Source organism: Argopecten irradians, chromosome 5, assembly GCF_041381155.1.
Source record: "Argopecten irradians isolate NY chromosome 5, Ai_NY, whole genome shotgun sequence".
NCBI lineage: Eukaryota > Metazoa > Mollusca > Bivalvia > Pectinida > Pectinidae > Argopecten > Argopecten irradians.
The window spans coordinates 42,449,268-42,462,316 of NC_091138.1; the positions used below are offsets into that span (position 1 = coordinate 42,449,268).

Sequence of the window (13,049 nt, forward strand, 5' to 3'; positions counted from 1 at the left end):
GTGCAGACTTAAGTCAAAACTTAAGTTTTTCTCCTTATGTAACTTATATGAAAACTTACGACTTAAGTCATTTTTGGACTTAAGTTTATTTTGAGAAATCGGGGCCAGATGTAAGTATGGATATGCCAAGATAAGGAGGTGAAAGCCAGAGCACCTTCCAAAATCATAGCACTTTTATCATCTATATATAATTACCTGTCTACTAAAACGAATTGTTTAATAAATACAGACTACTTCACCTGTGTTTTATTATTTATAGTCCTTGACAAGGCATGACTGAGTTGCGATAACTTGTTCCTGATCCAATTTTACATATATGACAATAAAATATTTTAAATTGAACTTGATTTAGTGAACTTACCAGGATAATTTTGATCGGGACGAACACATCGCAATAAACTGTTAAGAGTTCTTAAGAATTTCACCTTCTGGAGTTTTTCTTTTTGTTTAGATTTATCGTTAGTATTTTATGTTAAATGTATTATTAACAGCTAGGGTCATTTTAAATTTGAAGAAAGAGACGACTAGTTGCAGTATGTGGAGAAAAACAATCGACCTACTGTGAGCACATGGGTTTCAAACCCAAAACCGAAAGTGAAATATTAGTAAAGAACTTCTGAGCATGGCCACGGTGTCACTAATTCCGCTTGTCAGAACAATATGACATTAATCCAGTGTATAACAGGCACTGTTAAAAACATTAACCAAATAACCAGTGCCTTTGATAAGTGTTAACAAGCCGTGAAATTTAGGTCATAGCTCTCCCAGAGTGTGTAAAACACCTGTATACTAAACGAGATTCGCTCCTCAGATGTAGCAGACGGTCGGCAGGTGATGTCGAGATGAAAGAGACAGAGAGAATTATTACACTTACATATATAAACAGTTCAGCAGCAGAGACAAAAGTAACGTTAATTTACATCTATCTTTATATTACTGGCTTATCAGACTCTGGGTGTTTTCCCAACTGCACTCTGGAACCTTTGGAAATTAGGTCAAATATGTCCTGGTTCAAAACTCAACTTAAAACAGGTTTTAATTTTGAAAGAATCTGTAATGTTACACAAATTGTTTTTTGGATTGTTTTTTTTTTGTTTGTTTTGTTTTTGTTTACCTTGGACATCAACTTTAAACTATCAAAATTAAAGAATGCAAATTTATAAGATGCATATCAAAATTTGGATATATCTATATTATATCCCTTATTTATTCTTTTTTTTCTTCTTAGTTGTATTCATGGAAAATATTTTTGAAAACAAATAGTATACAATTTCAATATTCAAAATCAAAATAATGCTATATTACGATTTTTAAACAGTTACAACATAGAATTTGATTACATCACAAAAATCATCTTATTTTCAAACATAAATTTTTTTTTATTTCTATCAAATCAGAAATTCGGTCAACAATTACTTAGCACATGCTTGAAGTTTTGACGTAAGGATGGTTATAAGCACAATAATAAACTAGCCAAGAATATTGCATAATAATCTACACATAGTTCCGACTAACGAAGAGAGACTAACGAAAATAATTGCTAATGACATAGCCATATGAAAATTGAAGCAGCAGGGAAAAGAATATCTTACATCATGTTCGGTTGTCTAGTATTTAGTGATATCTGGGTATCAGAATGAGTGCTCTGACTAAATCAAACGGATTATATTTCACAGAAACATTTTAAGTTGGTTTGATTTTCAGTTTATAGTGGGCGGACACTGAATTTGTCATATAATTTAAACTGTAGTTGTCAGAAACACTAAAGGCTAAATGTCAGAAAACCGATTTGAAAAGTTTTCAAACATATTTAACTCATTTGTACATATGCAGCTTAACCAAAATAAATAGGCATCAAGCATTTTTATATGAACTCTACGCATCCGCGTGGGCCATAAGGAAAGGTCCTAAAATATAACAGTAGGCCTAGGATACTAAAATTTGCAAATTGACAGTACAAGAAATATCTTGGCTTCATTCAGCAGACGACATTCTGTTGTCATGGTTCCAAAAATATTTGAATATTTGGAATACCTTTGCTTTTATTGGTCGTTTGAATGTCGCCTCATTACCCTAACCATCACTGTACTTTTGACATTTTCAGATCTATATTTATGTCAGATCTATATAAATACATTTTATAGTATCAAAAGATGCCTCATGGTTACTGGGAATACTATGTAACATATCTATAAGCTAACTAGCCTTGTCAAACCTCTCCACAAATCATTCCTCCCAACACCAAGTCTTAGCATTAGTTGGCTCCAACACACTCTACATCCAAGGAATTAATGAAACGAGGACAAAAAGGTCATATTCCACGGAAATACCTCCGTTCTTTTTTTAGAAGGAAGAAATGTAACCTTACAGCAGCATATTCTCAGATATTAGCTACAAAACTTTGCTTATTCTTCAGATCTAGATATTATTATGACCCACATGGATTGCCTGGGTTAATGGTAGAATGTTGGACACCTTAACCACTCAGTCACTATGATAATAAAGGTGTAGTTTGGTTTTCAATGACATATTTAGAGCCAGTATCATTCATCAATGTGTAAAATATAAGAGTTGGAGGAAAATTGGAGTTCACATAGAAAAATGATAGACCTACATATAGAAGTAATAAATTTGACCCTTACAGCTATGAAAATGACCACCATTTTATTAAAATGAACAGATGAAACATAACCTTAAAAGACAGTCAGTGGTCAAGGACAACTAATTAATTTACAGGTATACATCAAACAGGTTAAAAACGTGTAACGACCCCAGGGACATCAGTGACAGCTAGAAATGTATCAAAACAGGTGTAGGGTCTGGTAACAAGGGTCTGTACCAGAGCACGAGTGTGGGAAAGTCGTGGGTTGCTAGGAGAGAATAATCTTGTTGACACCCGTCATTGTTTATGCGTTGTTTGTAGTAATCGTTTATAAGTGTTCTGCACCGGTTTGTCCATCCAGCACATACATGTGGTCACGCAATGCACAACTTAACCAACCAACTCCTTGTCTTTGTCAATTTAACTCAAGTGAAATTTCATCCCTTTTTTCATTTCACAAAGCAGAGTTGTGATAAAAGCATTGTTCTCCAAAAGTACCTGACCGATATATATGTTTGTGTATGTTATTATGTAACGTCTACCTGCTGTAAACCACAAAAACGAGGTCATGTGGTATACCCTAACAGTGTATGAACCAAGGTCAAGGCCTGGTACTGACCCGGAAAATGAGATTTACAGATAGCGAGTTTTTGATGATATAGAAGAAGCATTTATGTAACAACATCAAACAAGCTTAGGTCATAAGTTTGGTATAACAAATACACACAAAGTAAATATATAGCAGTAACTTATACTGTAGATATTTCATGATCAGGCCAAGTGAGGGTGATGCCATCCATCTGTCCACTTATTGCATCTCTGGCTGTTCAGTATTTTATCTTTATTTTGTATTCCCACACCGCACATGGGTGTAGAAATCACAAAAGGGTCCAGGTTTTTATGAACATTGAGCTTTGAAGTGGCAACTTACAAATAGGAGCCATCGGCTATCTCAAAATTCCATGTTAATATACACTAGTTTTCCTGTGAGTATTGATTTCTAAATGTAGCTCCAACTCGGTCAATATATATTTATCCAGTTAATATAACATCATATTCACCTACACAAGAGTCCATAACTGTATAATACCTATAGTAACTACTGTACAGTATTCATACAAAATTCAACATGTGCGTAATTCTTTCCATCTCCAACTTCCCCACCCTCAAATTCCCTGCCCCATCCCACCCTCAAATTCCCTGCCCCACCCACACACAAATAAGTCACCCCTCCCACCTCTGATTTCTCTATTGTATCCACAGTTATGCAGTCGAGCTACAGTCGTAATTATCAAAGACATATTTTCGATTTGTACTGAGCTTACCCTTGGTATTTTCTCACAGTTATACATATTTCCTTGTACACAAATATTCGCTCCGACACATGATAAATCATTTGAAGGCCTGATGCATAATCTGTATCAAAGACATATGCCCTTAGAGTACATCATATTTCTCTGTATAACCTACAGACGTACATCACAATAATGACTTAGCTACCATCTAATTATCTAATTCAGTAATCTTAATTTGACCTTCGTCTTTTTTATTTATTTTTTTATATTTTTTAATTTATATGTATAATAAATGCATTAAAACAAGGTATTAAAAAACGCTATGTCACTTTCCCTAAAGTGTTGCATTAAAGAATTCAGATTTGCATAAATTGTTTAAAATCTTAGCTTATGTATTGTTTTACATTTGGTCGGTTTCGTGAGAAAAAATATTTTCATTTAAGGCTAAAAGATATGTCTTTATTCAAGAACCTCATATATTTATTGAAATAAGTTCATAAAGTCATAATTTTATCTCAATTGTTAATTTTACTTCATTCAACATTTCTTTGATTACTTTTCTTAGAAGAAGGCGGGGCAAAGAAAGTAAAAAGTATTCTAAAATGAATAAATAAATAATGGTCACTTTTTTGTTAACAAAGTTTAGACTGATTGCTTTTAATTAATCAAGATTTACTTCTGATCTCCAAGATGCATGCATGTTGTGTTTTGGGAATGGCGATCATGTAAGATAAAATGAAGCATGTGTACCCTTTTTTTTAACAGCAGATCGTATACAAGGTATATTTAATTTTCCAAACAAGACGTTATCATAATAAAATTGATTAATTGTTGCCACAAACTCCAAGTCCACCAACCAGGTATAATACTCCTACTTTATCTAATAAACATCAATTAATTACTCCACGAAAGTTTTGTCTACACGACCTACAACCTAAACACCTACACGGACATATGGTCAATTAATAACCGCTGACCACATCTACTGTACGGTGTACATCTTAAGTCTCTTAACAATTTTTCAAGTGTCCACCTACGGTCAAGCGAAGCAGGATCTACCTGTTTGTTTGGATACTGAGGTGACAGGTACGAGTTAGGGCGATGGGGTGCGACGGGGCGTGACGGTGACATGAAGGTGGATATAATTGTCAACAATTTAAGATCAGTGTAAACAGATTCCCAGCTGAACAGGAAGTCAATAAAAAATCTGTCTATTGTTGAAAAAGAACAATGAAAGTCCATAAGTCAGTTGTGTTTCATTTTTGTGATTGAGATATAATTTAGTTAAGCATTTTATATGACCATAAGTGAAGTAAAAGTTAATATAAATCTTCTACCGCTTAAAAAAGCCACAAAGATTTAACGTAAAACTTGACAAAGGACAAAGACGTTTTTCCTATCATTATTACGGCTGTTATTATGCTGTGAGTGCGAAATGTCAAAATCGACTTGCAAGATTAAACGGCCCACTGCAGTCCTTACACAATTAATGCCCGCACTGGTAATCTACTCCACGTGGGCGTGAAATTTATGTGCATCTTACAAATTAACTTGTGGTAAGATGACAGTTAAGATATTCATTCATGGCCGGTTTATCTGTCAAACTGTACAAACAGCATTTTGTTTTCCATCCCGATACACGATATCATAGTCGCCATGAACAACTTGCATAAAAAAAAACAGTGCATACTTAATTCTGAAAATTTTATCGAGAGACTCAAGTATGCCTCCCACATAGATGTTAATTCAAAAAGTCCAAATGATGTATTTATTTATACTGGCAAGTTCATTTACATTGAAATCCCCCCCTACCTATTTTCTATTTAAAGTGAAAATTATTCAGCTCAAAAAACAGTTAGTTTACAAGCGAGTGCTTGATATTTAGGATATATTTATAAATAAACATTAACTTTCTACCACACAAGTCCTATTGATTTACACATCTAAGAAAACTGACGGCTAACTACTAGATGTTTATGTCAAAACAGGTCTCTCAATATTACCTCCTGCATAGACGAATTGAAACAATTGTTATCAGGAAACATTGTTAAAATGTGTTTTTCTTGTTCTTCTTTCAGAGTGACTGAATACACATCTTTCATTTATTTTTGAGCCACAGCTTTTTAAAATCATCTTAAAAGTTATCTTTCATGGTGTTGTTTTATTTCATATTTAAAAGTAGTAGAAATTTGTTTTACATTCATTAAAAAAAAATTCAAAAAGAGCAAAATTCTGAACAATTGATTACCAAAAGACACCAGATAATAATTAAGCAAATCAAAAAATATTTAAATATATATACTATTAAAGTCATTTTTCACCCCTGAAGACTCATTTAGACTCTTCCCAATCAAAGAATTGGACAGTCCATCATTAAATTTTAGGGGTGAATGAGGACTGACGACCAAACATATTGATAATTGTAGACAACTTATATAAAGCCAACAAACAAAATAGTAACTAAATTTCTTCTGTTTCCGATATTATTGCATTAGAATACAACATTGGACTACAAGAACTGGAACCAACACAAAACAAAATCATAAAATTTCCCTTCTTTTCAATCATATGCATAAATATAAAACAACATTCATTTAAGAAATTGAACGAAGACATGTGCCACCATGATTGACCGTACAGTCACAGGAACATCTGGAAGTATTTATGAAGCATATTATGCCCAGAGACAGTGAAGAACATTTAGAATATGTTCACAGTGAAAATGTGCCAAACAGACCCGATGTACATATTTTTTCCTGCAATATTAGCGGTGTGTCGAGATGACAGACATCTATGTGTGTTTAATGGTACGGCTACACACTTGGCAAATTGCTGTACATTGTAGACTTTTTATATTGTAGAATATCTACTAACCGTGCTATGTACCTAATTATACCGAAACAAGAACCTGGACAAAATCACTGTAAGTTGTAGGCTTTATCTATTGTGGTTTACCTTGTAGTAAATGTGCTATGTGCCAAATGATGCTGAAAGAAGAACCTGGACCAAATCTCCTTCCTTTCAGAAACTTTGTATATATGGTATTTAGTGAACTTAATAGGAGTCTACATACATAAATCTACCTTAGTGAATACCTCTGTATAAAGACTGCCTGCCTAATACGAACACTTTCTATGGTCACAAATGACCAATTTTAACATAATTCAACCTGTGTATAAAGACCACCTGGCTATAAAGACCATTTTGAACTTATTCTATGTCATAGGCAAAAATAATTCAATGATATACAGTATAATCTGTCTAAAGGGGATGTCATCCCTTGACAAATGATTTGTCACTGGTCCTATAGCCACATCTCCTGATTACACAGGTTTTAATTACAATAATCACAAAGGAAAATAACGAACAATTAAGCCAGTATAGATAAGGTCAGGATTAGATAAGGGTCGGTTTCGACAGGTTACAATGTATTTTCAAACGTCGAAATACTTGAATACAAATCAGAGTAATAAAATTCGTTTCTACATAATGAAATATTTAAATTAATTTGATGCCAATTTCATCCAACATTTAACTGTCCTTTTGGCCTCAGTTTTCCACTGTAGCATAAATCAGCATAATAGAATTACCATGAATCATACAGGCTGGTATAATTTTTTTTAAATATTGAATATTCAAAATAAGAACTATCTACATAGAACAAAACATATTACATTCTACAATTTACATGACTTTTGCTATCATTAAATATTTTATAGCTGTTTTTGTGAAAATTTATTGTGAAGAAAATATAATTAGGAGTACCAAAATAATTAAAAACATCTTTAATTCATGTAACAGTTACACACACTTCCTGAAAATTATACAAGAATCTGTATTCTTCCATAATATTTTCATAATATTAAAATAATATTGAATTTCAAATCATCAATTTGTTGATTAATGTAAATTTGAATATTGGGTGAAGAATGAGAAATCCTAATTTAGATCCAGCTAAAATTATTCTATCATTGTAAAATTATATGACTAACTTCAATAAAATGCTAAGTATTGATGAAGCTAAATGTTTGGAATTCTTTTATCTAGAATTAATTCATGAAATCAATTATACTTCAGTCTTTAACATACATACCTAATTGGTATCAATATTTCTTTTATTTGTTTTTACAATTACACTATAACTTTTAATTATCTTTTAATCATACATCAAAGTGTTAATTTCAGCTCTTCAATCGCAATGGTATATACAAAAATAATCAATTTTCATATTTTCTTCTAGATTCTTCTTAAATTTATTAATTTATCTTCATGTAATTAAAATTTAATACCAGATTTTAACATAAATTGCTGTCATTTCATTTAAATGGTCACATTCCATCAAATCAAGTTCCCTAAGTTCCCTACATAACCTTTCCTATAAATCACAATTGACTTAATCAATTATGCAAAATAAAATTTCATTATAATCAAATTTCAATACATAAATGCTTAAATATTAGTTTAAAATTTAATTTGCTAATTACTGATTCATCTTAAGTCATGATTTATGTTATAAAATTCACGATAATTTAGCTGTAATCTGCAAAACTTTTTGAGAAGGCCTATTAACGAAATTCAAAATAATTCAGTTCAAATGTGTTAAAAATTACCAAGATGGCTTTTGAACAGAATATGAGCTATGTCAATGGGTGTAATTATTTGAGCGTTCTGAGGTCGTGATATTTGGCACACCGGTTGGTGATATGTTTTGTATACATCCCCGCGTTTTATTTAGATAGTCAGAGTCGGGACAATCGTATTATATATATACATCCAAGGAGGAGCCTGATTTATTATTGTGAGCCAAACTCAAATTTATATCAAAATAAACATATGACATCCTTAATTCAAACTGAAACGATGTGTGCAAGTTGGATAATATTAAATTTTGAGAATCAATATCAGACGATGCTATCATTCTGCATTATTTTGAATAATTTTTTTAATTATAACCACCTCCATCCTTCCCCCCTTCTTCCAACAATAGATTTTCTCTATATCCACACAAGTTATAAAAAATCCATTAATATATTAAATTAAGTTTGTACAATAAATTGTATCATTGTAAACTATTTTTCATGTACTTACCCCTCGGGAAGTTCATTTGGATCACTGGGAATCGATGATGGAATGACCGAGGCGTCGGTCACATTAGGTCCCGACCCCGCTTGAGAGTTACCCCTGTCCCTGGAAATGAGACTGATTACAATCTGTCCTCGAACGTTGTCATTATCATCGCTGTTATTCCTCTGTAAGTCGAGTCGTTGGACTGTAACAGAAATTTGTGAAGGTCGTTGCTGAGTACAGCGCAAAGGCATGGAGACACAAACCGACATTGGTGCTAGGAGAAATCCTGCAGGGGAATCATTTCATCATATCTACACACTGATGGCCGAACTGTTTAATCCCAAAACCTTGCTGAGGAGGAGGAAGAGGACTGTACGTGTGAAGCGACTGCTGTATATTAGCTAACAGTAGTGGTGACAGTGTGTGTATATACAGGCAGTAGTAGCTATATAGTCTACCACAGCAGGTTAATCAGCTCAGCCGCATGTGTATATGTATACCTTCCTATTACAGAAGCCTCACTACTGCAGTTAGATAGATGGTGGTCTGGCTGAAACAAAGTGTCACACCTTCGGCTGGCCGATGTAGCCTACCTGTATATCTAGTTTATACCAAGTAACGTCTGTCAAGTTCGACCCCAAGCGTATGTTAACTATCCCATCTGACACTTGACCCCCTGTCAGAGCGATATCTATATTTCTCTTTATGTACCTAACACATGAAATGGGTGCAGGACTTCATAGTCTTGAAAATCATTCGTCTGTGAAGCCTTTCTCCCGCCACAAGTTCATTTCATGTAATAGACCCCGATTTTAAATTGATCGACTTGAGAAAAAAATTTCCTGGTGTACAATAGAAGAAATATAATAGTTGTATAAATATTCTTATATCTTTTATGAAGTTTTTTATGTTCTAGATGTCATAAAGTCTTTGCAGGACCTTATCAAATTCATCTTATGGTTTTAAACGAGACATGGAAAAACTGGATAAAGAACTCATTGAGTTTGAATTTCCTGTCCAGACAAACACACCAAGTGTCTAGTTACACATAAACCTCTCTCTGTTTATCATACACCCACTTCTTCGCTTTTTTTTTTTACTTTAAAACCTTCTATATATAGTTAAATAATATTATTTATCTGTTGAATCTAAAAACACAAACCCAAAAGGCCTATTTCTAGAACCCTTTATTTTGTGTTTTATGTTAGAACACACCCGCCGACACCACATATACAACCTTTAATTTTCTGACAGTTTCTGATTTCAGAGCTTTTTAAGCTAGCATAATTGCATTAATTTATGATTTTACTAAAAAATAATTAATTAAAATAGTTCCTGTATATTTCTTATTCTGATTTAAAGAGTTTTTTGAGCTGGAAGATTTGCATTTATTTATGATTTTACTAAAAAGTAATTCTTTGAAACAGTTCCTGTATAAGAAATCATTTCTTCAGATGAGATGAAAATTGGGTGCAGTAAAGAAAGGAAGTATTTACAACACTAAAATATTTCTTTTAAAGACATGCAAAACTTTATAGAATCAAGAAGCCAGAGTTCCCATAGAAAAACAACCAGCTTAACCACTCACCACCCAGTAACCCAATCTTTACAGTGAACATAGGATAGCTCTTTTGAAATATTTCAAAACTAGTTCACCTCCATTTCCTCAAACGTCAACGGTCTACATAAAGGCCAACCTACCCATCACATTAAATATGTCTAACACTTCCAGCTGCAGATGGTTCTATAAACGTCAGTATGTCACAATATCAATGTCACCAAACATAAAGTAACATAGAAGCTAAACGACATCCTACACCGTTATCATATGACCGTAATGTGTGAAATTAATATGAAACCAGGTACTCCCATATATCTGCACTTCCCACCCAGTAACCACGGAACAAATCAGGATTGAGTTTCAAACTTTCAAAGTTTTTTAAAAAACAAACCTTCAAAGATGTTTAAAAAAACAAATCCAAAATTTAACACAGATATTTTCTTTTCCATTAACAAATTTTAAAATTTGTTTAAAAAACAAATACAAACACTTTGGACAGATTTTAAAGCTGTTTCCAAGTTTTCACATAATTTCTTTTTTGTCAAATCTGTCTTCATGTTCAAAAATTGTCGGGTTTTTTTTATACAAAAAAAAATCATAACTGGGAACATCTACAAATGAGAATTATAGGAGGTTATTAATTTTGAATAAAGCTGGTAGTTGAAATTGGCCATTGATGGGAAAACCAGCTATGTCCTTGACAAGATGATAAGGTCAAACAAAGAGCAACAACTCTGTAAAGTACAGACACAAGTCTGAAGACACACACATCTGGGGAAAGAAAGTTGTTAATTCCAAACATTGAACTTTAAACTTAAAGTTCATTAAAAATAAACTTTAATCTATTCACCCTGAAGACACATTTAGACTCTTCTAAATCAAAGACTAGACCAGTCCATTATGAAATTTCAGGGGTGTATGAGTTTTTTCTCTACACTAGTGAGGTGTTAAATATCATATACCGGAGTTCTGGTTTTCATTAAAACAGCAATAATTCAATTGATGCATGTTTTTTCCCCCCTCAAAACCAAATAAAAGCGTGCAACATAAGATTTTTTGTTTACATAATTAAAACTAATCTACTGCTAACTCTTCCCTGGAAAAGTAAATAATCTATGAATTTCTGTAGATATTTTATAATGTTTTGACAGCCCACACTTATCAGTGTTAGTTTTAAAACGTCTTGATTCATCAATTTTTGTTTACAATAGTAACAACTATTTCTTTCTCAGTTTTAAAAAAATCTATGAAACTAGAAATGTCTAGATATCTTTTAAGTTCCTTGCCCGCAAATGAAATATCAATATTGATAATCATAAATTTCCATTTGTCAAAGAGAGAGAATAAAAACTGCCTCACTCTTTAAAGCTAAAGTATGAAAATTTTTAAATGCAGATGATTTAAATTTTGCTTTCATATATTCAGGAAGAAATCTTGGTAAGGTTTTAAAGTGCATAAAGCTTTGTACAAGTACAGCATGCTGTTTACTGCTTGCTTGGCTATACTTGATAGTTCTATTGAAAACATGTGTGTGATTTCTGGATAATGGAGTCTGCTATTACGGAGATGACAGCAATTAGCCGAAAACATTTCGGGGACAAAATTTTTATGTTTTTTGCTGCATTGTTTTTTACATAGGTTTTTAAGTAAGTATGTACCAGACAGTTAGGTAAAGGAACTGTATAGCTGGTCTCATCAGCATTTTGCCGAAGCAGACGAAGCAGACGGACATGTTTCCAATATTACCCCCCACCGACCGGGCTATGCCTGTCAAATGTCATACTGACAACAGGTTCAAACTGTCACACAAAATGGGAAACATTTACTCTGTAACGGGCACATTCCCAACATTTCGTGAACATGGTGATCAATTATTTTTTTGTGATTTATACCTGACACAGACATTGTCCAATGGAGATTCAGTAACAAATGGAAGCCCTACTTAAGTCAACACAATCGATAGAAGTTTGAAGCACAAACAAACTGGTGTCTATAGTTTTTTGTATTAGAAATATCCATAGGTCATGATAGTTCTTCTGTCATGGTTGTATTATCATGATCATTCACAATCAATCTTTAATTTTCAAGGCTAACATTGGTTTTCGTATTTAAAAATTCCTAAATTTACAAACAAATTATAAAAAACCACCAATTTTTTATTGAATAGCTTATAAGATTTTTAACTTTAAAACTTAAAACTGATATTCCAAAATATTTATGAAAAGCAACAATATAAATTTTTCATTGAATTGATAATATGATGTCTAACTTTTTTAAACAAGATATACCAAAATATTTTTACTGCTAAAAATAAATCTCGGTCATGTTTCACATTTTTATTATTTACGTGTGAACATAAATTGTTGATGTCCAACGTTACGACAGTTTGATAGCTCCTCCACAGCCAAATTTCTCAGGTGCAGAGAAACCTTCTATAAGCATCATTATGTCGGCTGCCATGACAGTAGGAAGCTCCACGACAGTAATGTCCATAACTGGCCTATATATCTACGTATACCTACGT

At 32.8% G+C, this 13,049-nt stretch overlaps 1 protein-coding gene across 1 annotated transcript in view; it reads right to left on the bottom strand.

Moving 5' to 3' along the window:
- Positions 1 to 13,049, bottom strand: part of LOC138323921 (E3 ubiquitin-protein ligase SMURF2-like) — a 59,440-nt gene that overhangs the window by 20,024 nt on the left and 26,367 nt on the right. Inside the window, exon 5 of the mRNA XM_069268861.1 lies at positions 8,986 to 9,166. Coding sequence (XP_069124962.1) covers positions 8,986 to 9,166 — 181 coding nt within the window. The remainder of the gene's footprint in view (positions 1 to 8,985; positions 9,167 to 13,049) is intronic.